This window comes from Notolabrus celidotus, chromosome 3 (genome assembly GCF_009762535.1).
Source record: "Notolabrus celidotus isolate fNotCel1 chromosome 3, fNotCel1.pri, whole genome shotgun sequence".
Taxonomy (NCBI): domain Eukaryota; kingdom Metazoa; phylum Chordata; class Actinopteri; order Labriformes; family Labridae; genus Notolabrus; species Notolabrus celidotus.
Window position 1 is genome coordinate 25,119,704 of NC_048274.1, and position 24,732 is coordinate 25,144,435.

General features: G+C 39.0%; 1 protein-coding gene and 1 long non-coding RNA gene across 8 annotated transcripts in view; one reads left to right on the forward strand and one right to left on the reverse strand.

Annotated features, from left to right (window-relative positions):
- The window catches only part of LOC117809822, an 11,266-nt gene extending 960 nt beyond the window's left edge, over positions 1–10,306 (forward strand). The window contains exons 2-3 of the long non-coding RNA XR_004630630.1: positions 637–727; positions 9,994–10,306. This is a non-coding gene — a long non-coding RNA (uncharacterized LOC117809822). The remainder of the gene's footprint in view (positions 1–636; positions 728–9,993) is intronic.
- Positions 10,307–16,739: 6,433 nt separating this feature from the next.
- Positions 16,740–20,857, reverse strand: LOC117810062 (proline-rich protein HaeIII subfamily 1-like). Of its 7 annotated transcripts, none has more exons than XM_034679632.1 (5): positions 20,556–20,832; positions 17,492–19,106; positions 17,368–17,373; positions 17,100–17,226; positions 16,740–16,996 (listed from the first exon to the last, which is right to left on the reverse strand). In XM_034679632.1, the coding sequence occupies exons 1-2, from the start codon at positions 20,629–20,631 to the stop codon at positions 18,157–18,159; spliced, it is 1,026 nt and encodes a 341-aa protein (XP_034535523.1). In that variant the 5' UTR covers positions 20,632–20,832; the 3' UTR covers positions 16,740–16,996; positions 17,100–17,226; positions 17,368–17,373; positions 17,492–18,156. The 7 variants fall into 7 exon arrangements, with proteins under 7 accessions (XP_034535523.1, XP_034535521.1, XP_034535522.1 ...); XM_034679630.1 differs by having other exon boundaries at positions 17,368–17,376; XM_034679631.1 differs by having other exon boundaries at positions 17,368–17,382.
- Between the last annotated feature and the right edge of the window lie 3,875 nt (positions 20,858–24,732).

A 24,732-nucleotide genomic window follows, 5' to 3' on the forward strand; every position in this document is an offset into this window, starting at 1 on the left:
GTTTACATTTTAAAATTTAAATATACTTTAAGAAACACCAATCACAACGGAAAGTAAAGTTAACTAGATAAACACATCCAAAAAGCATTAATTATTCTCTGATGGCAATACAACCTGTACAACAGCACACATATGTGTCTGTTGCCCTCTACTGGACAAAACGTAGACCTGCAGTGTCTAGCAGAACAGGAAAGGGAATGAAAACTACCCCAACTATCACCATATAATAACCCCAGCAACTATTTCCCCTACATATTGCTACTAAGTGTTTTTTTTACATAAAGAAAGATAAAATTAACAGATATGATAATCTGCCAACTTTGGTGCCACAATTTACAGTTTCAATCATCAGAGGGGATTAAATTTACAGAGATGTGTCAAAATTTTCATTTGTTGCACACACCTGGTCATAAATGGTTATGAAATATTATTCTGAATAAACTTTCTCCTAATGTGGGCAACATTTTATGATGAATATTTGCATTATATTTGAAGAGTTAAGACATATGTAAAAGTAACATTTAGAGCTATGAAATGACCAAGCCAAGACTATATAACAGCCTTAAAGGAGTGACTTCTACTATGTGACGATGTGAAAGTTTATTTCTCAGTCAGTGCTTCCCTTTTTTCTCCAAGGGAACCTATAGAGCTGACGAGACAAAAGAAAGATGTCTCAGACCCCTCTGCTAAATGTCCCTGTGGCCACAACACACCACCAAAGTGACAGGTAACATGAAAGGGGCTTTAAAGTACTAATGCCCACTTTGTCTCATGTCTAGTTGAAAGAAACATGGATTACATTTAGTTTATTTTACCTCTAATAATTCTAGACTTTTACATTTCAGTGTCGTATCATTGCAAGTGTACTTTTTATATATTCTCTAAATTGTGTATCCACAAACAGTATATACATCCAAAAGTTCTTCTATATTTTCATCTCTAACACAACAGGTCTTGATGATACCAGAAACCAAATTATGGTGACTTTTACAGGTCATGGATTGGATTAGCGCTTTATCAGATATATAAAGCTGTGGTTCTACTGGGCCATTTAAACTGGCTCTTATGGATTTCATCAGAACTATGGATTCAAATTTACAATAACTAACTTTCCAACTCTGTGTTTAAGTTTAATTAATAAGATTTGTGGATTAACAAACTATACAACATTGCAGTTTGGTTTTTGGGCAAACAGGATCAGTGGCCAGAAAAATGGTACATTATGAAACCTTTAAACCTCGAATCCTCTGTGCATAAACTTGCATCATCATCATCATCATCATCATCATCATCATCATCATCATCATAAACTTCATTCAAAACTTTGTGCAAACTTATGATGAAAAGCCAGATTTTATGTTGAACAATGAAATATTTACTCATTTTTAATGATAATATCACACATCAGATACATAATAAATAGTAATAATAAGAAATGAAGTCTTTGTTGATGTTTGAAATTAATATTGAAATATTCCAGGTAATGCTTAGGATGAGATATATCTCTGAAATAGTTTGTCCATCTGCTTATCACTACTGTATTAAAATTATGACAAATTATTATCAATTGGTATTTGGATTTAAATTCCAAAATGTTACTTAAATCCTGAAATGCAGAGATTATTTATGAAAGGTTTGGCCATTTTCTATCGTGGTCCTCCCTTCTAATTACAGCGTATATTTTGTCACTGGGAATCTCATACTTCATCGTTTCTGCTGCCCGGCTGGGCAGTGCCAATCTGTACAGTGGCACAGCCACGCCACGCCAACACAACATCCCCTGATGGGAGAACAGGTGTTGGACAGGGTCCAGTGGAGCAGAGCCGAGCGGCCTGCCATGATATATCAGCTGAACCGGCCAGCACCGACTCCTCTGGCCCAAGGGAGGGGGACCCGGCCATTTATTAAGAGTGAATGTGTGTGTGTGTGGGGGGGGTGAGGGCAGCAGCAGTACAACAATGAGCTCTGACAAAAATGATTGGGACCTAAAGACCCAACAGGGAAGCAACTAATCTGGGAAATCCCTAAACAAAACCATATATTTTAGCTTGAAGCAAATCTTACTTTCACATCCCTCAAAGAGCACACTGTTTTGACATTGTGTTACATGATATGATACTCTAAATGTCAAAATAAAAGCCTGCTAACTTTATACTTTTTATTCATTTGGAATAATAATTTTTCTATCAGAGATGCATGAAAAAAGCAGAAGTCATGATTTAAATATTTACCCAACAAATGTAAAACTGTTTCTTTTTTGCTGCAAATTTTCTTTTCATATTTCTCCTAACCAGATTTACTAAAATTTAGTTGACCTTAAAACAGGGCCTCATGACAATTTCTATTTCCTGACTCAGTCCTTAAGAAACAGCTTTATTGGGATTTAGAGATCAGTTCCTGGGGTCCCTTTACTGCTAATTTTACAGCCAAAATGACACTGGGTGTGATGATTTGCTCAGTCGCTGTGGAGCCATATTGGCCGAGGCGAGGCTTGTAGTTCCTGTTAATGGGCAGAGTATAATATTTTATGTCCCGTTGCTATAGCCACGCTGCTTAACTTGTGATGTAAAAATAGTCAGGCCCATTCATTTTAGTATAAATACTTCACTTCGCTTGAAGACACAGACTGAGCTGTATGTAAAAGGTGTCTGTTTGAATGTGCCCCGGCAGAGGGAGAAGGTATGGCTACTTTACACATAATGACGGCCCGGGTCGTTTGCCTGAGAATAATGGTGGTTTCGCTGTATAGCATATCACCCTCATTAGGTTTTTACACACTGGAGATGCACTTGTCTGGACACGCACACACACATACACACACACACACACACACACACACACACACACACACACACACACACACACACACACACACACAAGCATGCATTCACACACAGGGTCCACTCACACACACGCACACAAACACACACACACACACACACACACACACACACACACACACACACACACACACACACACATATCCATCTCCAAAGTCATTAAATCCCTTTGAAAAGAGGCCTCATTTGAGAGAAGCAATAAAATTTTTAATCATTTTATTACCAAAAGAGTATTTAACAAGTGGGTAATGAAACGCCAAAGGCAGGTTAGCTGAGTTTAACCTTCATAGAGGAAGCCATGTATCACATGCTGCCCCGAGGCATGGTGGGACAGAAATGTCATCCTCTATTATCCACCATACCTGAAGTGTGGCGTTGCGCGGCTGGCAGGCAGGCGTCTCGCTCTGCAAGGCGAGGCTGACGAGAAATTAGGGGGAATTCAATTAATAGACGTTTTTTACGCACCAGGGAGAGGGCACAGCTGCACACACACACACACACACACATACACACACACACCTTAATTTCTGCTTCACACATTGTAAGAAATGTAACACACTTGTGATTCACATGTGGGTACCTCAAAGCATACCCTACACATCTCACACTGTGAGGGGGCTTCTGATGGGACAGGAGAGCATACGTGTTTCTCTGGCTGTCTTCACAGTTTCTTTCTGTTTTTACACATCTTCTGCTTAAGTCCTGTCTCCCTCACTCTGCTCGTAGAGTTTGCTCTGCTGAATCCCTCTCTCTCTCTCTGTTCATCTCTGCCTGAGGTGATAGCTCAGTTGGGTAGCTCTATGTCTTTCCCCTTAGCAGGTCATATAAGGAGAAAATTAGGTAGAGGGGAACACTTTCAGTCTGTCACCTTAAAAGAACCATACATATCTACCTACACCTACCTGCCCATTGTTCATTTAATAAACTGTTAAATTGCCCTGAAGTGTTAGTGCCAGTCAGACGGTGTGTGCATGTGAAAAGAGAAAAAGAGTCAAGTGCAAAAATGGGAATGGAGGGTTGAATCATGAGCAGTATATAACTGTTGGAGAAAAAAATTGTTTCCAGAAAAGCAATCTAGAAGTCCTTAAAGGAAGGGAAACACACCAAATACAGGCCCATACATTACATCGTTCAATTTCTTTGACACACAGGAATAATTTATGGCTGATAACAAAACTACTCTTTTTTTCAATAACAAGCTTCTGTGGTACTTAGAGGGACTGGCCCCCAAAGTTAATTGAAAAGTGTCCTGGCTCTCATTTGCATAAGAAACACATTTAAAGGTGAAAAATTATAAATAAATATGCGGCCACCTGTGAAATATGGCTTTTGGCCTGCTGGTCATTTATAACTTTGCCTTTAATTACGTGACAGGCTGGGCTTCTGCAGCCGTAATGAGAGGCTGGAGTGATGGAGATGAGTGTGTGAGAGACAGAGGGCTATAGGTCATTTAGTGTGTGAACAGACAAACATGCATGGACACGCACACAGATGGACTGATACACACACAGGTAGAAAGATAGTGTATGGGCACATATACAAAGATCGACACCCACGTGGATTTAAACACACACACACACACACACACACACACATGGGGACAGATGTTCACATGGTCACACAGACAAAAATTAACCAGAGAAAATACACACACATACTTACATTAAAACGCACACATCCTATTGAAATATTTGATCAAAGTCTAGAGAGTTCTTATTTAATAAAAAATAAAATCATTGCGGTAGCTCATTTTGATACCCAGTGTAGATGTAATTCTTGTCCTTATTATCAGTGTTCAGAGTGCAGCTGCACCCAGTCTCTGAATGTCGACATCCAGACAAGCATGGTCTATGCAGACAGTTGGGTTTATGGTTGAATTTTTCCCAGATGAGCTCATCCAATCAAGTAGAGAATTTGTTTTTTTATATCTGAGATTATTTAGTTGTTGAAAAATTGGCCTTCAGGTCATCCATGTGTGCACAATATTACCAAAAATAACAAGTTCCTCTCAGCCATTGAAGATTTGTTTATTTTATATACAGTATGTAAAATCACAAATAAGCAGAGAAATGATAACCTTAAAATGCAGACCACAAAGGACATAAAAACAGAGAAAACACCTCAATATCTTTGCCTCCCAGTCTCAAGAAAGATCTGATTGTTGTTGGTAATTTATGATAAAATGTAAATTATTATAGATATTATATCATAAAAAGACATGCTGTAAATCCAGATATTATTTCCTGTAACAATCTACTACTTTGCCAGCTTTTACAACCTTCAAAGACTGAATTAAAGTCCACTCCAAGTCTTGTATTTCTAGACACTCACAGCTTTCCATCAGACAGCCAGATGTGAGAAATCTCCAACATATTGGCGATTAAAGTGTCACACAGACAGGTCATGACAAAAGTCAGCCGGTGAGACAGACAGGTAGTCATCACAGAACATCAGACACTTAGTGAGACAAAAGACTGGGTGGTGAATATGCGGCTTTCTCTGCGTCCCCTCCTCCCTCCCTCTCTCCCTACCTCCTTCTCTTTTATGCATAAAGAAAACAGCTTGCATTGCCCTGCAGGTACTACCAGAGCGCTGCACCGCCACGCGCTGCTTTCACTTTCACCTTCACACCTTCTCTGCGGTCACTTCCCGGGAGAGCTTGCGTCGCAACAGCGGCACTTCCCAGGGTGTTCTTTCTCTCCCTTTCTCCTCATCTCCTTTTTTAACCCTTCTCTCCATCCTTGAATAGCAGTAAGAAAGGAAGAAGGGAGGGAAGGAAGGAAGGAAGCAGGGAGGGAGACAGACACAGGCCTGCCCCGGCCCAGCTCACTAAGTCCTATTATAAGTAGAAGAAGGCAATATTTCACCATTTCACCCCCCAGAAATATTACAAGATAGACAAGCAAGCGGGGGCTAATCCCTGGGATGAAATTAGCAGCGGAGGGGTTAGCGGCAGGATGGAGGGATGATGGAAAGGAGGGGGGGTTGGGGTGAGTAGCTGAGCCCGGCTAGAGGCAACTCGTCCACAGGGATAATTACAAGATGCTCCCGGGATCTTTCTGTCTGTCTGTCTATCTTTGGGCTGTGCTGGGCCGGCCTTCATTTTTGATGGCTCTATTTTCAACAAGCGGGACTAGCTCTCCCCCCTAACACTGTGTGTGTGCGCATGAGTGTGTGTGTCGTCCTTTCTTTCTATGTCTCCAGTGCTTCAGATACATAGTAAAAGCTATTAAAATTGAAATTGTTCTAGGGGCAGTAAGTGAACATGGGGAGAGAGGCGACACACTCAACCCCCCTGATAGAGTCTGTGTGCGTGCATGCATGCGTGTGTGTGTGTGTGTGTGTGTGTGTGTGTGTGTGTGTGTGTGTGTGTGTGTGTGTGTGTGTGGGTGTGTGTATGTGTGTGTGTGTGTGTGTGTGTGTGTGTGTGTGTGTGTGTGTTTGTGTGTGTGTGTGTGTGTGTGTGTGTGTGTGTGTGTGTGTGTGTGTGTGTGTGGCTTCAACCCAACTGAGAGGCCATGTTCGAGTATTTCTGCTTATTTTTAACTGCTTTTGTACTGTATTCGGGGTAAATGTTGTCCTTAATCTTTATCATAAGTTACATCACATTAAGAGACTTGAACGTCTCTCTATCCTCCTTGTCTTGTCCCTCTTTTTCTTCTTCTGCACTTTATACTAGAAGTATTGTGAAGCAGGCTGATTCTGTTGAGTATTAGTAAGAGTATTAAGCAGTGCAAGAAAATAAGTACTTCCTTCACCTTTGTATACCCTCTTAAGTGTTATAATAAGCATTCCAGATATAACTAAAAGTGACTGTAGGTACAATGAAAGATCACAGTGTTATTTAAATCCCCCTACATTACAGGTATAAGTGAGTCTCCCTCCCTCCCTGTGGTCAGCGGTGGGAGGTGAGCGTGGCAGCAGAAAGCTTTGACCAGCACACTGACCCCTCCCCAGGGAAACAATGACTTTGAGAAGGCTGGAACACACACACACTTACACACTTACACACACACACACACACACACACACACACACACACACCAAATGAAGAATGGAATGGGCAAACTCATTCATCACTTTAACAAATATAACAGGCTATTGTAGGAGCGTGCAAAATAGAAGACAAAAGCTAAAGTAGGTGCACTTAGGCCAATGGCTGCATCCACTCAGCCACACAGAATATTTAACCTCTGAGTAAAACATACACACACTGAAATACACACTCATTCACACAATCTAAATGCACATGCAGTTCAGTGCACTCAACAAAGTTAGAGTAGTTTAACTGGTCCTCAAAAACTTAATCTAAAAGTAGTTAGTAATAAATAAGTGGGCTCATTCTCAGTAAATAGGCATCATCTCTGCATACACCTGACTTACTCTGATTATAATCAGACAACTCAACATTATAACATACAAAGGACGGCATTTATAAAACAGGACACTGATATTCCTGTGAAGAGAAGTGTCCTTATATCCAAATATGTAACATAATATTCTAACATCTTGGCCCTGTCCTTAAACACCAGCATCTTTTAGCCTGATTAGATTTTTATATATATTCGGACATAGTTTAACTTGTGTATTTCCTCCTCTATTAAGAGTATTCATTCATGTATTGACACTAATCAAACATCACATTCATTACTCGCTGTGTTCTCCCTCTTGAGCTTATTTCTGTGCCTAGAAATGTCTGAAAAAACAGCATCTGGGAGTCAGAAATTGGGTTTAAGTAGAGATGGTCCCTCTTGTCCCTGTAGATGGCGCTCTAAACCAGGAAATGACCCTCGACTTTGATGGAATGCGGGCCGCGGCAGAATAGATGTGGGTGTATGCGCTTCTGTGAGTCTGTGTGAGAAATAGAAAAATAGAGCAAGAAAGATGAAGAGTGTGTGTGTGTGTGTGTGTGTGTGTGTGTGTGTGTGTGTGTGTGTGTGTGTGTGTGTGTGTGTGTGTGTTCAAGAGGGACAGAAAGAGAGAAAGAGAGAGAGAAATAGGGAGTGAGAAAGAGAGGTGTACAGTACCTGATGTTACAGAATAGTCTAATGACCGTCCTTCTTTGTCTTTGAGCTGGCAGACAGAGTCATCCAGCACATTCAGCACCAGAATAGCTACTGAACAACCATGCATAAAGTGAAGTTATAAACAAAAAAAAGAGCACACTAGATCATCGAGAAAGGCAGAGCCAGGATGACATTTTCCCTCTGATAACTGCAACCTCTCACATAATTCACAAATTCATCCAAATGCTCTGTCTGGAAGCTGCTGTGTATTCGAATGAGAATAGTTTGCTGCTTAACTTCTTTTAAGCCTGAATATGTACCTATATGGAAGGTTTACACATGAAATCACACAAATCAGGCCTCAGTACAGAGGTAAAGTTAAACTAAAAACACAGATGCACACACACAATGTATATAGTTAAAATTAAATTCTCATTCTCTAATTCTGTAGCTAAGATGATACGTTTTGCTATTTAAGGGAGTGTTTTCTCAATTATCAGAATGACTTGATGTGACAAACCATACAATCAAGTTATTTTCATGATTTTGATTACTATATCCTCCTTTTAGTAATTATGGTGTAATAAGACAGTAAATTAAATTAAACTATTGTTCTACTGAAATTATTGTACCTGGACAACACTGGACAGATGATGTATTTGTCTGAAGTTGTTGCCATGTCTACCTGTGTGATTAGTAAATTCACTCAAGGTCAGGTGAGTAATTGGCCTGTTGGTAGCGAGCAGCTGTGTCACATTTTACATTACATGCAGTTGCAGTGTAATTAAACTGTAAATGTAGGAGGAAAAAGCAGAAAAATAATTACTGTGCTACTTAAACTAAAAATAATCTGATCTAAAGTGATTTGATTCTTTGTCTCATGGAAATGCATTTGATTACTTGACAATTAATGTTTGATTTTAATCTACTTTAATTACACATCACAAAGCAGTCATTTCATTTCTATAATAAACAGAGATCAGGAATAATCATTTAAAAAATATGAATGACTGCAACCATCTAATTCCCTGAGTTCGGACATGTCATGTTGTCTCAATCCAGTTTATGTATGGAGACTTTTCAGGGTGAAATCTGTTTATTTAATTGTGTCAGTGGCAATGACGTTCATGTGACTAAGGCCAGAGTCTAAAAATAGAATAACAGATGTGACCAAATAACATGCACAGAGCTGGGATCTCAACAGCAACCTGCATAATGCAGAAGCATGCTAATATATATTTCCAGAATGCATTCTTAAAAAAACGTAGTGTATTCTGAGAGTAGCAGCAAATTCTATCACATTTTCTTCTGCAGCTACATTTCTCAGGAATGACATTCAACATGAATTTGCATAATTAATTTTAAAAAAGTAAATACTTAAAATATTCAAGAACATTTGAAACACAAAACTCTGGTTGATATATTTTTTATTTTTTTAGCTGACATGTTTTTTAGTGAGTGAGATGATTAAATATCTGGCTGATAATCCATGCACACGTTGAGGTTGAATCTCAATCAAACTCACTATTTAAAATTCCTCCACATTTGGTTTGAATAAAATAAACATATGCAAAAATTACACTATTAGATATTTTTTCTTTTAAGAATTTAGTCAGTGATTAAAAATTGCAGAACACTTTTGCACCATATGTCGTCTCATTGCTGATAGTACAGTGTTAATTTAATAGTTGCTGCAGATGCATGATCACATATGTCCTACCCTGCACTGAATATCTAAAAGGTGCCCTTGACAGTGACTCAGCCATTCTGTATTGATGCTTTTTCTCCTCATTTAATTTCACTTCTGTGAGATCCTTCGTGTTGTTACAGTTTAGAAGTAGGAGGTGAAGTTTCAGACATGTGGAGTAGCAAAGACAAACTTGTTTTCATAAATTGCGTGATTAAAAGTATTTCAAAAACCGTGTTAACAAGGGCAATATCACCATTCCTCTCTGAGTAATCATAGAAAACCAATGCAGCCTATCATTTTTAAATGGACTGCATATTATGTTGATAATATCATAAACAGCTGTGACAGTTACTCTGATGTGTGTGTGTGTCCACTGAACCCTTTAAAGGTAATAGCGAAATTTTCATTGTAATTTTTTCAGTCTTGTAAAGTAACTCATTTCTTTTTATGCCTTCAGGGAGGTCAGAGGGAAAGGTTAACTATTCAAAGGCTCCCATAGGAAACCGTGTTGCTCAAGGGAACTCCAGAAGGGAAAATGCCAGATAAAAAGGAGGACGTACTGTACAGAAACCCGACTGGACAATTTGAATAATTTTGTGAAAAAATTGTTACATACACAATAAGATGTTTAAAATTAATGCTGCTCTAGTCAGTCCTGAATATTTGATACAATTGTTGCAGAAAATTGTCCTTTCCGTACCAGTCTGTGAAGCTGTGATTTACCTTTCCCCTGTTGGACAACCACTAACAAAAATGTGGTATAATTTTAATTTCCCCCCTCTAGTTTATAAACAATTAATATTAGCCTTGGCTCAGCCATCATCACCTTCATACCCCCTCAAGGTGTCTCTCACATATAAGGACGCAAATGTGCACACACACACACACACACACACACACACACACACACACACACACACACACACACACACACACACACAAACACACGCTGGTGGCTCTTGAGCACTCTCCATTTTCCCGTTCAGTTCGTCTCATTCAGCAGTGTATGAAAATAAAGACAAGGCCCCTGACAAAACACTCCGATGTAAAGATTTAGCTTTCCTTTTTCGTACTTTTTTTTCTGATTATATTTTTTTGTTCGATGCTGCTCTAGCAAAACTACAAGGCTTCTCACAAACAGCTGTCCTTACATGTGGACTTTGTTAAATATTAACCAGCCACATCTCTATCCTTCTTTATTTCCTTTCCTATAACTATACAACTGTCTATTTTCCTAATTAAATTTTGTTTAAAAAATTAACCTAAAAAATATGATGGAAATTCAATTTCTTTGCCTCTTTCACTTTTATTTTATCACCAGGTAAAGTGGTAGCATCACAATTTGCCCTATTGGGTGATAATCCCAGTTATTCTAATATTAATAATTAATCGCAATGTTTTATAAATAATCAAGACATTGAAGTATTTGATAATAAAGTAGATTACATTAAGCTGTTTCATTGCTTGTAAATCAAACTGTGGTGGATTTATTTAATATTGACTTGTACCTCATTTTCACGTGACATTATTTTCAATAGATTTTTATTTGCTTTTAGACATATTCTAAACCTATCTGACTGCATCATTATGCTTTAAATGTTTATAAGATTTTCTTCTTGTTTTTCTTAAAAATAGAGAAACAACAGTTTTTATCTATTTATTTCCAATCTGTTTGTTAGTTCTGACACGTCGACAAATAACGATGTGCCGTTGCACACGCTCTCTCCTTTCTGCCTCTCTTTCTGAATGCTCTGACTTTGTTGTGTGTGTAATACTTCCTAACGGTTACAACTAATGAATTGACCAGCCTCTGGGAGGTATATATAAACCTATTAGCTTTAATAAAGTCTGAAGGTATAAAATTACTCTCTGAGGTATTTCACTATACACTTAGTACTCTCTCCAACCTAATAATATCCGCTTCTCTTCTGAGTACATTGTCCCGGCCTTTGATTGCATTGTGGGGTCTGTGTGCACAATTATTTTCAATTTAACCACTTAGAGGACACTGGAGAGGGAGAGAGAGGACAAAAAGGCAGAGTGTGAGTGAGATGTGGTGTCTCCTTACTTTGAATGTGTGTAACCTCAGAGTCAACGAGGAAATGGAGATATGGAGGCAAAATGAGTGAGGAAATGAGAGAAATTAAATAGATGGATGGAAATGGAGAAAAACAGAGAATCTAAGGGGACCTTTAAAGAAAGAACATTAAAAAAAGAGACAGACAAAGCGAGACAAGTTGATTTGACTTCCCTTCAGTCAGCTGAGAATGTGTATGTGCTCATTTGGCCACCTCTTAATCCCTGATTCAATTTCCCGCCTTTAACCATGACGAATTACATTCCTGTCCTCACTTAATGCTTTTAACACATCCCTATAAGAGGCCTTAATCAGGTGAGATGGGCCCCAATGCTGCTGGCTGTACACACACACACACACACACACACACTTAAACACACACAAATGGGCTGATTAGCCTAGCCGCGGTGCTAGCCACCCTGGATAAGCCACCAGGTGGATAATGTGCTACTTTAGCGCCTTAATTACGCTATAATCTGTTCAGCGCCTCAACCCCCTGCACAGAAGGACAGAGAGAGGAGGGGGAGGGGTTGATGGGGGGAAAGGGGGACTGAAAGACGGGACAAGAGAGGGGTGGGTGGAGGAGGAGGGGGAGCAGAATTAGGGGAAGGAAAGGGAAAAGAAGCCTGGAGGCACTCTGCGTCTTGACCCCACACTTCCTTTTCTCTCATCTCCAAACTATCTCAGGCCCTGCTGTGTTCTACTGGCTCGTTTTTTCCTTTCCTTTGTGTCATTTTTTCTCTCCTTCTTTGCTTCCTTTTTTCCTAAATTACTTCACACAACCCCCAGACACCTGTTATGTTACCTAACATGCCTTTAAGTCTCTAGCATAGCTCCCTCTCCTTCTGTTTCCTGTAGGTCTCGAAGCCCCGCTGTATTCCACTTCACCCTCTCTTTTTCTTCTCAACCCCCCCAACCCCACCCCCGCCTCCCCTGGCCATTCCCCTTCCATCCACCCTCTCTCCTCTAGTATCTCGGGTCCTCCTGTACCCTGTACCTGTCACTGTGCGCGGCCCTTTGACAAATCACGTGAAGGGCAGACTGAGTTTTGTAGGACGAGACAAAGCTTAAACATATGGCTGCTGTGTCCCCAGGTGCTCTGCTGTGAGCTGTATTGAGTCCCTGAGAGTCCTTAGATATAACATTAGCTACCTGTCTGTCTGCCAGGGTAGCTGTCTGTTTCTGTGTGGTTGTCTGTATGAACATTTCTAACTCTCTGTTTGTTGGAGATGTATGATCTCACATAAGACCTTTGACTGGCATTTTTCTACCTTCTCTATGTGTGTGCAGTTATCTGTTATGTGAGTTTTTCATTGGTTTTAACCATTGATTGTATTTAAAGATGGAGGACACATAAGCAGACTTCTGCTAACCAAAGCACAAATTTATCAAACACCAAAGACAGTTACATTTTTCCTCACTGTTTCTCCTCTGCTCTGTGAATCCAGTTCACATAGAGCCGCAGGAGCCAAACAGCCTAACAATCAACAAAAACACACAGCAAACACTTCTAACATTTACATTTTATATGTGGCCAGTTATGTTTGGTATACTCTTATCTTATACTGATATCTTATCTTATCAGGATGCTGAACTCCACCTGATACCTCCCCCCTCTGCCCCCTGGACTGTAACACACACACACACACACACTCTCTCTCTCTCTCTCTCTCTCTCTGTACTTATGTAACTTAACGTACATTGTAAATAGTGTTGGGTCTTATTATTTATTTAAATTAGGAGGGATTATTATAAATAATCAGCCCCCATCACTGCTCTCCGTAACTTGCAGGGTCTTACTTTCCTGCCGGACACAGAATCACAACTGATCTTGTCTTAACCGAAATGAACCCTTTAATTATTCGATTCATCTCAGAACTTCTTCCCAAGGATTGTGTCGAGTCGCAGCCCGAAGCTGGCTCAGACCTCTTGACACCCCTGCAGGGTGCCCGTTTAACAATTAATTGTAGATTCAATATCAGGTTCATTCAATAACGCCATGCCTTGTCAGAAAATATCCAATTCAATATATGACATTAAACAAACATAAGCATGAAAACATAAAATATTTAAAAATCTAAGATCAAGGAAGAAAAAAAAAGAAAACAAGAAAAAGTAAAATTAAAATAAAAAAATTGATTGTATCTCTGAGTGGCTATAACTTTTTGACAATACCTACTTTTAATGGGATCAGGAATAAACATGAGCTCATTTGGAGGAAAGTGAGTGAGGAGGTGGGATTATCTGGTAAATTGTGAAAACTGTGTCACTAGACTGTTACTAAGAAGTTAGCACTTTCCCCTTTAGCATGGTTTCACCATTCATTACAGTCAAGCTCAACCTTGTTTTATGACAACAGACTGGAGTTGCTTTTGAAGGGAACCCTTCCCCTACTGCAAAAAATTGTGACTTAGGAACTTGTGTATATGCGATTTTGACGCACGCATTGAGCAAGTTATTTGCGTGGATTAAGCGAGTAAGCAAAACATTCTGCCATTCATATTCTATTTAGTAGACTCATGAGTAAGACATGGTTTTTAAAAGAATCAGCTGGTTATTGTAGTTTTTAAGATACTCAGGCATGTGCCCAAACATATACACAAATTCAAAAAGTACACATACATTAAGGATGCCAGAATTCTCAATATATATTTGAACCATTCAGTACAGCAACCACACTCTAATACTTTCTTGTGAATAGCAGTATTTTTATTTTTCAGGTATAACTAGCTTCCAGGCATTATATTTCTCTCCAAATTGGCTTTGTTTGTGATTGTCTGTGAGTCCACACTCTGGGATGAAGAAAATCTTCCCCACAAGCAAACACTGCACTAAAGTTGCAGAAAGGTGACAATACTTAGTCAGGTTGTCAATATAACAGTGTACTCTGGAGGGACATTCTGATGTAAACCATGGCTAAAGTTTTGATGACAGTTATTGTAAATTGTAAGTTACATCTTAGTGTATGTGGGAAATTGATTGCAAATAGACTGGACAAGATTCACTTTCATGCCTTACTGTTTGTACTTAATTTGTTGACAGACCATGTCATTGCAATACAGAAAGAAAAAGACAACACTGCATAGCACAAAGAAAAAAAACAAAAGAATAAAAATAGAAATGTGAACATGTGGGGAAACTGTACATGCAGTGCTGTAGGAATTACAGTGCAGTGCAGTCTTCCTACACCTCCTGACGTTCCTGTCTGATGGGCCTTCGTCAGATAAAGTCAAGATCCCCCTGGGAGCAATTTACTAATTCAGGACAGATTCAGAAAAAAAATCTATGGAGTATTTTTAAGAGGAAGATGAGAGACATCAGACCCAACAATGCAGATGACCTAAAGGCCGCTATCAAAGCAACCTGCTTCTATTACACCTCACCAGTGCCACAGGCGGATCACCTCCATGCCGCGTTGCATTGATGCAGTAATTCATGCAAAAGGAGGCCCAGCCAAGTATTGAATGCATAGAAATGAAAATAATTTTCAGAAGCCTGACATTTCTGTTTTAAATATCTTTTTTTTTATTGATCTTATGTAATATTCAAATTTTCTGGGACACAGAATTTTTGTTTTCAATATCTGTGAGCCATAATCATCAAAATTACAAGAAATAAAGTCTGGGAATATGTCACTCTATGTGTGATGAATAAATATAATATATGAGTTTCACTTTCTGAAATGAGTGACAAAAAATATTGAGCTTTTTCATGTTATTCTAATTTTTTTGAGCTGCACCTGTATTTGGTTGTTGTTTGACGCTGCTGGTGTGAACTGTTTGTACCAACAAGCTCAGACCAATAAGGTGCTGCTGCTTTTATTGAACTCAGTGAAGGAAGTTTCCTTCTTTCCTTCACTTGCTTCCTCTGACTGGCTGCGTGATCTGAATCTAAATCAGCCTGACCACCATAAACGTTACACATGGCTCTTTGTCTTTTTGTGTTTGTTATCAATGCTGATCACAGCTCTTCTGGATCAGATCTATTAAACCTGATGTTTATTTGTGTTAACTTTAAACATTTAACTCAAGTCTTTGATTTGACATGGGTAGTTTAGTGACCTGGTGGTAAGGGACCTCTTTCAACATATTAATGCTCAGTAAATGTTATAGTTGTGGTTGTAGGAGGTACTTTTAATAGTAATTACTAAAGGAACATAAAATGCTACATATCAGACATTTAAACTGTATTTTTTATTTAAGTTCACATTTATAACATAATCTTATTTCTTAAATATGTCTTTAAGTGTGTGATAATGTTGGATGAGATGATGACCTGTACAGAAACTAGGATTGCATCAGTGTCACAGAGTCTCTCTCCAAATGTTATTTGTCACTAATACTAATATGTAAAGTAGCTCTAGGTCAATAGTGGCAATGATGGTGGGAATAATGATAACAATAATGATAATAATAATAATAATAATAATAATAATAATAATAATAATAATAATAATAATAATGATGATGATGATGATAATAATAATTAAAAATAATAATAATAATAATAATAATACTATAGCGATCATTATTATTATTATTATTATTATTATTATTATCGTCATTATTATTATTATTATTGTTGTTGTTGTTGTAATAATAATAACAAGAAGAAGAAGAAGAAGAAGAAGAAGAAGAAGAAGAAGAAGAAGAAGAAGAAGAAGAAGTAGAAGAAGAATTCCTATGATGATGATGATGATGATTATTATTATTATTATTATTATTATTATCATTATTATCATTATTATTGTTATTATTATCATCAGTAGTATTAGTATTTGATTGTTTGGTCACAGTATGAACTTTAATGAAGAAACATTGTAACTTTAATTTAGTCATATCTGGTATTTCATTCTTTGGATGAATGTACTGTCGGCACATGAAGGATTCTTTATATGATTTATAATAGGTTTATTGTGCTCTCCTTGGTTTTTATATCTTGATTATTGTGTGTTATTGTTTTCAATATTGTTTTGAATCATGTAATTAGTGTGGATTGTACACATTTTCATGAGTGGACCTGAGGAAGAGTAGTTGCTACCTTGCCAGAAGCTAATAAATACAAAATAATAGTAATACTTTAAGGAGATAAAGAAGTGTAAAGACAGCATAAAGTAACAAATCAAACATGTTATAAAGTTCAGGATTCATTTATTTCTCATAAATGTCTCTGCTTGCACATTAGAAATGATGATCTCTCTCTGTGAGTCTATATGTGTGTGAGGAGCGTCCCAAAGCCTCCAGCCCAGAAGAAGCTGAAGTTCACAGCGTCCTCTGTGCTGGTCAGGTTGGGGCGCTCCTCCTTCTCTGGGCTGGTGGCTGTAGACAGTGGTGTCAGTGGTTGAGGGGGGACGGATCCAAAAAACACTCAGAGGAGTCCAACCCTACAAGACAGAAAAACAAATGAGGAAAAGATCAAACACAACTTTTTAAACTCAGCTTTATGACTTTACTGTCACGGCTGTAGTCACAGAGAGGATCACTCACCGAGCGTTTTGAAAGAAAGGCCTCCCCCGCTCTGCAGCTGCTCCTGTGCTCATCCATCCTCCTCATCTGGTCCAGGATCTTCTTCTCTCCATGTCCGCTCTTATTCCTCCTCATCGTCTCCTCTGGTCTATAAAACAAGAGAGTGAGTCAGAAACTAACCAACAACAGAAACATGAGAGTTTAACAGAGAGTGTAAAATCATCTTTGAATCATCAGTGATCTAAACTAACAGGAAATTTTGAAATGTTGTGATCAGGAGTGAACTTACCTTTGTCTGCTTCACCTCATCAAGAATCAAAACAATCACAGAGTGAGTCAGAAACTCATCTCTGAATGATTGTTTCACTGAAGATTTGAAGAACATTTGAAACGCTGACATTAAAGCTACTCACCTCTTCTGCAGGCGTCTACATTTCATTAAAACAACAATCAGAGCAGTTATTCTACTGTCTGTGTGTGTGTGTGTGTGTGTGTGTGTGTGTGTGTGTGTGTGCGTCTGTGTCTGTGTGCGTGTGTGTGTGTGTGTACATGTGTGTGTGTGTGTATACTCTCCCTTCCTGCAACAAAGAGAGTCTTAGTCTTAGTCTCAGTCAGAGTCAGTGTCCTCGCTCCATCCTGTGAACCGAAAAGGATGGTGCCAGAACTTCCCGCTAGTGCTGGAGCTGAGGCCGGACGTTGATGGAGCCGAGACCTCGGGGCGGTCTTCAGCACTCGTCCTCTGCCTCTTCGTACTTACCGGCTCCATGCTGCTCTCCTCCCTGCTCCTCTTCCAGGTGGAGCCAAGGCCTGAGGTCGAGGGGACACACTCTTCTGGACTCTTCTGGACGGAGTATGGACCTGGACGACCAGCAGAAGGACCAGTGGGAGGACCAGTGGGAGGACCAGTGGGGGGACCAGCAGAAGGACTGGCAGGAGGACCGACTGGGGGACCAGTAGGAGGACCAGCAGGAGGACCGTGCCAGAACTTCCCGTTAGTGCTGGAGCTGAGGCCGGACGTTGAAGGAGCCGAGTCCTCGGGGCGGTCTTCAGCACTCGTCCTCTGCCTCTTCGTACTTACCTACTCCATGCTGCTCTCCTCCCTGCTCCTCTTCCAGGTGGAGCCGAGGCCTGAGGTCGAGGGGACACACTCTTCTGGACTCTTCTGGATGGAGGATGGACCTAGAGGACCAGTGGGAGGACCAGTGGGGGGACCAGCGGAAGGACCGGTGGGAGGACAGACTGGGGGAACGGTAGGAGGACCGACTGGGGGACCAGTAGGAGGACCAGCAGGAGGACCGTGCCAGAACTTCCCGTTAGTGCTGGAGCTGAGGCCGGACGTTGAAGGAGTCGAGTCCTCGGGGCGGTCTTCAGCACTCGTCCTCTGCCTCTTCGTACTTACTGGCTCCGTGCTGCTCTCCTCCCTGCTCCTCTTCCAGGTGGAGCCGAGGCCTGAGGTCGAGGGGACACACTCTTCTGGACTCTTCTGGATGGAGGATGGACCTGGAGGACCAGTGGGAGGACCAGTGGGGGGACCAGCGGAAGGACCGGTGGGAGGACAGACTGGGGGACCGGTAGGAGGACCAGCAGGAGGACTAGCGGGGACGGGAGGACCAACAGGGATAGGAGGAGACACCTGGCGCCATCTCATCCAGAAGCCATCTGGTGGGAGCACCTGCTCGAGGGGGTCCTCTTCCTCATCTTCCTCCTCTTCAGCCTCAGTCATGGAGTCGTAGCCAGGGTCATAGCCAGAGTCGTCACTGTCTCTGTCGGTCCAGTCGTCACTGTCGTCACTGTCGTCAGTGTCGTCAATGTCCAGCTTGGCTATATATTGTTGAATGTCAATCATGTCGTTAATGTCATCGATGATGTGTTGGGGAATGCCTGGCTCTCCACCTGCAACATAAACCACATCATCATCATAATCATCATCATCATGATGATCAGGGTTGATGAAGTTTGGAACATGATCACCTGGATTGTGGTTCAAAATGATATGTCCAGGATGAACGTTGATGAAGATCAGGTCATCTGTTGAGAAAGAGTCAGAGGGTTTGAAAACATGGTTTCATATTTTCACATCTCCTTTAACGATGAAGATTTGTTTTATGATAAATGACAAACTGAGTAAAGGTTAGAAAAATATCATTCATATGGACTTAGTACAACTAATACACATATTCACAAAATATATTTACAAAAGTCACAAATATATATTTAATATTTTAATGAACTCAGGTGAAAGTATTTCTTAAAAAGAAACTTTATCTTTGTTGACAATGATCCTCAAAAGGAGAGTGAATGTTTACAACGCTTCAATATGAAGGTGAAGAGGTGCTCAGGTAAATGAAGCACCTGTGCACCATGCAAAGACATTTATTACTGAACTATATCAAGGCCATTATTTTTTATACGGAGGAATATCTTCATATTTTACAATAAGCTGCGACATGCGCTTTGCCCTATGCGTCATTACGCACTGCGAATAATGGATACATTACAATACAGTCAACAGTTACACCATGCTCAGCCAACAGCATGGTCCTCCAGAATCACCACAGTAACCTCTGTGCAGATCACACAGTTCAAACTCATCATTGTTCTAGTTTACAGGCTGCTGTCACGGCGCGTGCTGGACACGGCGCGCTCATCCAGACAGCTGCATCTTAAATCCCTCTATTCCCCTTCAAAATAAAACACATTAATAACGAGCAAAGAGCTTGTTATGAATAAAAAAAACACGTCAATAACATGATGTGTGATGATTTAACATAACAGTTCAGTTAAAGTCCAAAGCAGTCAGACATCGCTCACGTCTTTCACATACATTCATCACACCAACAGGAATCTCTCAGTTATTTTCAGGAATATCTCAAAACATGAATTCATTAAAGAAGATAAACCCACTAAACGAACTACATGTTTCTGGATCAGCTCCATATCAATAATGAAGCTTTAACAGTGACATCAGTCGATCCCAGGCCCTCATACACACACATGAACGCGCCCTGCGTCCTGATGTCATGACGTTCACAGCTCAGAGTTCCGTCGTCTCCATGGAGCTCAACGAAATACATTTTAGCATTTTTTAAGGAAGTTTGATGGACTCAACATTCCATCTGAATATTCAGTGAAAAAGTAGAAACTTTGAACGTCCTGGAAACAAAATCCAAGAGTTTTAAACCACTACACTAACTGTTCACACCTTCACACTCTTTCCCGGGAGATTTGAGAAATTCCGCGAATCAAAAAAATAATTTTTACCCTGAAAAATCGTCGAGTGAAAGTCTACTTGTCCGAAGTTGGAATCATATCTGACATAAATATGAACATGGTGTGAAATCCTCTTTTAATTTACAAAAGTCTCTCAGATTTCTGCACCCATGAAGCTTTAAATGGTTTGATTTATTGATCGAGGTAAACCCATGCATCTCTCATGAATCAAATATAAAAAGAGGACACAGGTAAAAGTAGATCTACCTTCAGGGTCAAGGTCAAGCTGCTCGGCTCTCAGCAGCAGGGGGTCCGGGTGAAGAGGTGGTCTCCTGTGGGCCATATTCAGACTCGTCAGGTTACCACACTCGATGATCGATCCGGAGAGTTAGTTTTTCCAAAAAGGAGTCTCTTTCCAAAAGTGAGCTTCTCACAGCAGAGTTTGCAGCAACTTGTCTCCAAGGTCAAATGCAAAGGGGGATTCAGAATGGGCCGATGGCCTTATATAGCCTCTGTTACCATGACAATGACTTACGCACGTGCGTGAGCGTGTGCGTGACAGTCATAATAAGATGTTCACTTCATTTATTGATTGACTGTGTAAATTTTCATTTAAGTTGTATTATAATTTTTACATGTGACAGAGTCTCCTGTCACAGAGCTCGGGATGTTCTCTGGAACTTATTTCATTACATACATTTATTTCCAGAGTCAGTGCATGTTTAATAAAAGTTTGTTAATGTGAACACTTCTAAGTCTTTTTATCTCACACTGAATAAAGTGATTGAAAAACATCATTTACATCCAGGAATTTAGCTCAGACCAACATGTATATGCAAAAAAACCTTTAAATATTTTATAAAATAGATATTTTACACTTTCACTTTAATGAATAATAAAATCACAACAATGCTCTGAGTCAACACTTTTAAATACCTCTCTTATGGAAACAACAAAGTTCATGTTCTCCTAAACTGCTGCAGCTCTCCTCAGAGTTTGGGTCAGTTTGCTCATCAAATAAATGTTATTAAAGATGATCTATCTGCAAAATGCAAAAATGTGAAGCTATGACTTTGGGAAACCCCGTTTCTATAGAGCTAAAAAAAAGAATACCAATGGAAGTGGGATAAAGAAAAGGTAAAATACTTGGGCATAGAAATTCCCAGAAACATGGAAGAGCTGTATAAATATAACTATGATGTCTTAGAGAACAAAATCGGACAAGACCTGATTAGATGGAGTTTAGTCCCTCTGTCACTATTTGGAAGGATTGATTATATTCGTATGAATATACTACCGAGATTCCTATTTCTGTTTAAAGCACTACCTCTGTATGTTAGCCCAATGAGATTTAAGTACTGGGACCGAATGCTACTTAAATTTGCATGGAATAATAAAAAGCCAAGAGTAAAAATGAAAACCTTAAAAATGGCCAAAAGGAACGGAGGGCTGGCCCTCCCTAACTTGCAAAGTTATTTCTACGCAGCCCAAATACAGATCTTGCAAACATGGCTAAATAATGACACACAGGCAAAATGGAAGAATGTTGAGGCGCCTTCACTTAAAGGCCTGGGGAAATCCTTTCCATTCCTCAGGGAAAAATCCAAACAAAAAATAGATAATAAATGGTTTGAAAATACGCTAACAGTCTGGTATAAAGTTAGGAGGGAACTCAAGTTTGATAATGATCGCCTGACACTTAGAGAAATAAGGGACGACCCTGAATTTAACCCAAACAAAGAGGAAGGTATTTTTAAAGGGTGGCATGAAAGAGGATTGAGTATATTTGGTCAGTTTATACAAGACAAAGGAGTGGTGCAATTTGAATATTTACAAAAACAATATGGTTGCCACATTCTCATTTTTTCAGATACCTACAAGTTAGAAGTCACATTGAGAAAAGTAATATACAAAAGAAAACAATCACAGACTTTCATCCACTGATACAGTAGTTGGTGAAAAACTATAAAAGTGGGAATGTCAAGCATCAAATTTCAGCATTGTATAAAACTCTGGAAATTAATAAAAACACAGATGAACTGAGAGAAAAAATAAGGTGGCAAGAGGAACTTAACGTGAACCTACCAAATACTGACTGGGAACATATAAGTCTATCGACACATAAGACAACAGCATCACAGTTTTGGTGAGAATTTGCATGGCAACTCCAGATGCGGTTTTTCATAACCCCCATTCAACAAGCCAAATTTCAAAACTCAGTAACACCAAAATGCTGGAGGGACTGTGGAGAAGACCATGCCAACTTTAGCGATATCTTCTGGTTTTGTCCTGTTTTAAAAGAGTACTGGGAGAATATCTGCACAGAAATTACTTACGTTCTGAAAAAAGACACTAAAATCAATTGTGACTTTATTTTGTTGGGAAGAATGCCAGAGGGAATAGTCGCAACTAAAGACAAGTATCTCGCTAGAATTTTAAGGATAACGGCTCTTAAACTCATCACTAGGAATTGGCTCCAGATGATAAGTCCAAGTGTAGAGGAATGGAGGGACTTAATTGAGAATGTGAAAGTGATGGAACAGTTAACATATAAAATCAGGGGCTCTCTTATAATAAGCCAGTCAATGTGGACCAAATGGGAGAGCTATAAAGAGAGTAGGGGTAAAAAGCCACAACATAAGATATAAAGATTCCGCACCTCAGCTTGTTTATTAAATCTATTTTTCTTCATTATTATTGTAAAATGATTTTAAAAATAAATAGATAAAAATACATTGTTTTCTTAAATTTTCGTACAGTAAACTCATTTACATATGTCATAAATATTAAGAAGAGTCAACAACCAAACAACCAAACACGTGGAGCACACTTTTCCTCTTGTCTTTTCCCCTTTTATTTTTGTTTTTTTGTTTTATTTCTTTATTATCAATATTGTTATTATTACTATTACTATTACTACTATTAATATCATTGTTTTATGTATATATTTTATTTTTATTTTATTTTATATCTCTGTAAGTGTTTTCGTCTCCAACAGTTGGCAACTCATTGATAAGTATTTGATCTTGGTATTCTTAAACAAGCTATCTCAATGTATTATTTCTTACTCACACTGCATTTTGTCTATGAAATCAAATTCCACCTTCTTATATCAGATGTGTATGTATGTGTGTATGTACGTATGTACGTAATATATGTATGTATGTATGTATGTATGTATGTATGTATGTATGTATGTATGTATGTGTGTGTGTGTGTGTGTGTGTGTGTGTGTGTGTGTGTGTGTGTGTGTGTGTGTGTGTGTGTGTGTGTGTGTGTGAGTATATGTGTATGTGTATGTGTACATGTATGTATATATGTATGTATATGGATATATATGCATATCCTCAATTTGGGATAGCGATGAATTAATTCTTCACTGCCAACTGTACTACATGTATAAATACTTTTGTGGGGAAATTGGTTTCGTACCTATGTGTCTGTCTGTTTGTTTTTTGTTTGTCGCTTTGTGATTATTATTTTTTATTTTTGTTATTTTTTTATTCTTTTCCCATTAACTTATCTCATGCTATGCACCCCAGGTGAGGTACTGCATGTGGGGATGAACAATAGAAAGGGTGGAGTATGATAAAAAGTTTATGGATCTTTTGTGTGTGTAATTGTCAGTACAAAACTTTAAATCTGTCTATCTGTATGCTGGATTAATCTGTCTTTTTCCTTTTGTTGTTCCGTTTGTTGTTCCTTTTGTTTTGTTCTGTTTAGGTGTCTACTTTGTAACTGTTGTGTACAAAGAGATTACCTTGCTGTATGCCACATTGGTGTAACACACTTGAAAAATAAAGTTAAAAAAAAAAAAAAAAGATTATCTATCTATCTATCTATCTATCTATCTATCTATCTATCTATCTATCTATCTATCTATCTATCTATCTATCTATCTATCTAAATGTGATTAAGAATAGTGACTTTTAAAACTTCACACCATGTTTTTATGACAATTTTCAGCTTACAGTAATGTTGAGAATTGTTGCTGTTATTTTCAGTGTGCACACCTTTACAAACGGCGCCCCTACCTTTACATGGAAGAAATTACTAACAGACTTGAAGCTAAATGAGCTGGTGCCACTCAATGATTTACAGTTTTTCTCAGTCCCTTTGATACATTTGTCAAATCATCCTCGACATTTGCAAAACAGTAAGTGCATTTCTCAGAACAATTAGTACAAATAGCAAAACACCATGGATTAGCTGCAAAAGCCAGTAATTTGCTCAAAATCCTTAGTTCATCTCTCAAAAGTAAATATCTGTGTCAGTGAACATGTCAGTGCCATCAGAGTGACAAGTCCTTGTGTCATTGTGTACGGATAAGACAGTCAAATTGCTTAGTCATGTTGTCAATATAACAGTGTACTCTGAATGGATGCTCTGATGTAAACTATGGCTAAAGTTTTGATGACAGTTATTGTAAGTTTTAAGTTACATC

Coding starts and splice junctions, on each gene's coding strand:
- LOC117810062 (XM_034679636.1), bottom strand. CDS start 20,631: ATGGCCCACAGGAGACCACCTCTTCACCCGGACCCCCTGCTGCTGAGA. Junction 19,107..20,555: donor GCTTGACCTTGACCCTGAAG/GTAGATCTACTT, acceptor CTTTCTCAACAG/ATGACCTGATCTTCATCAAC.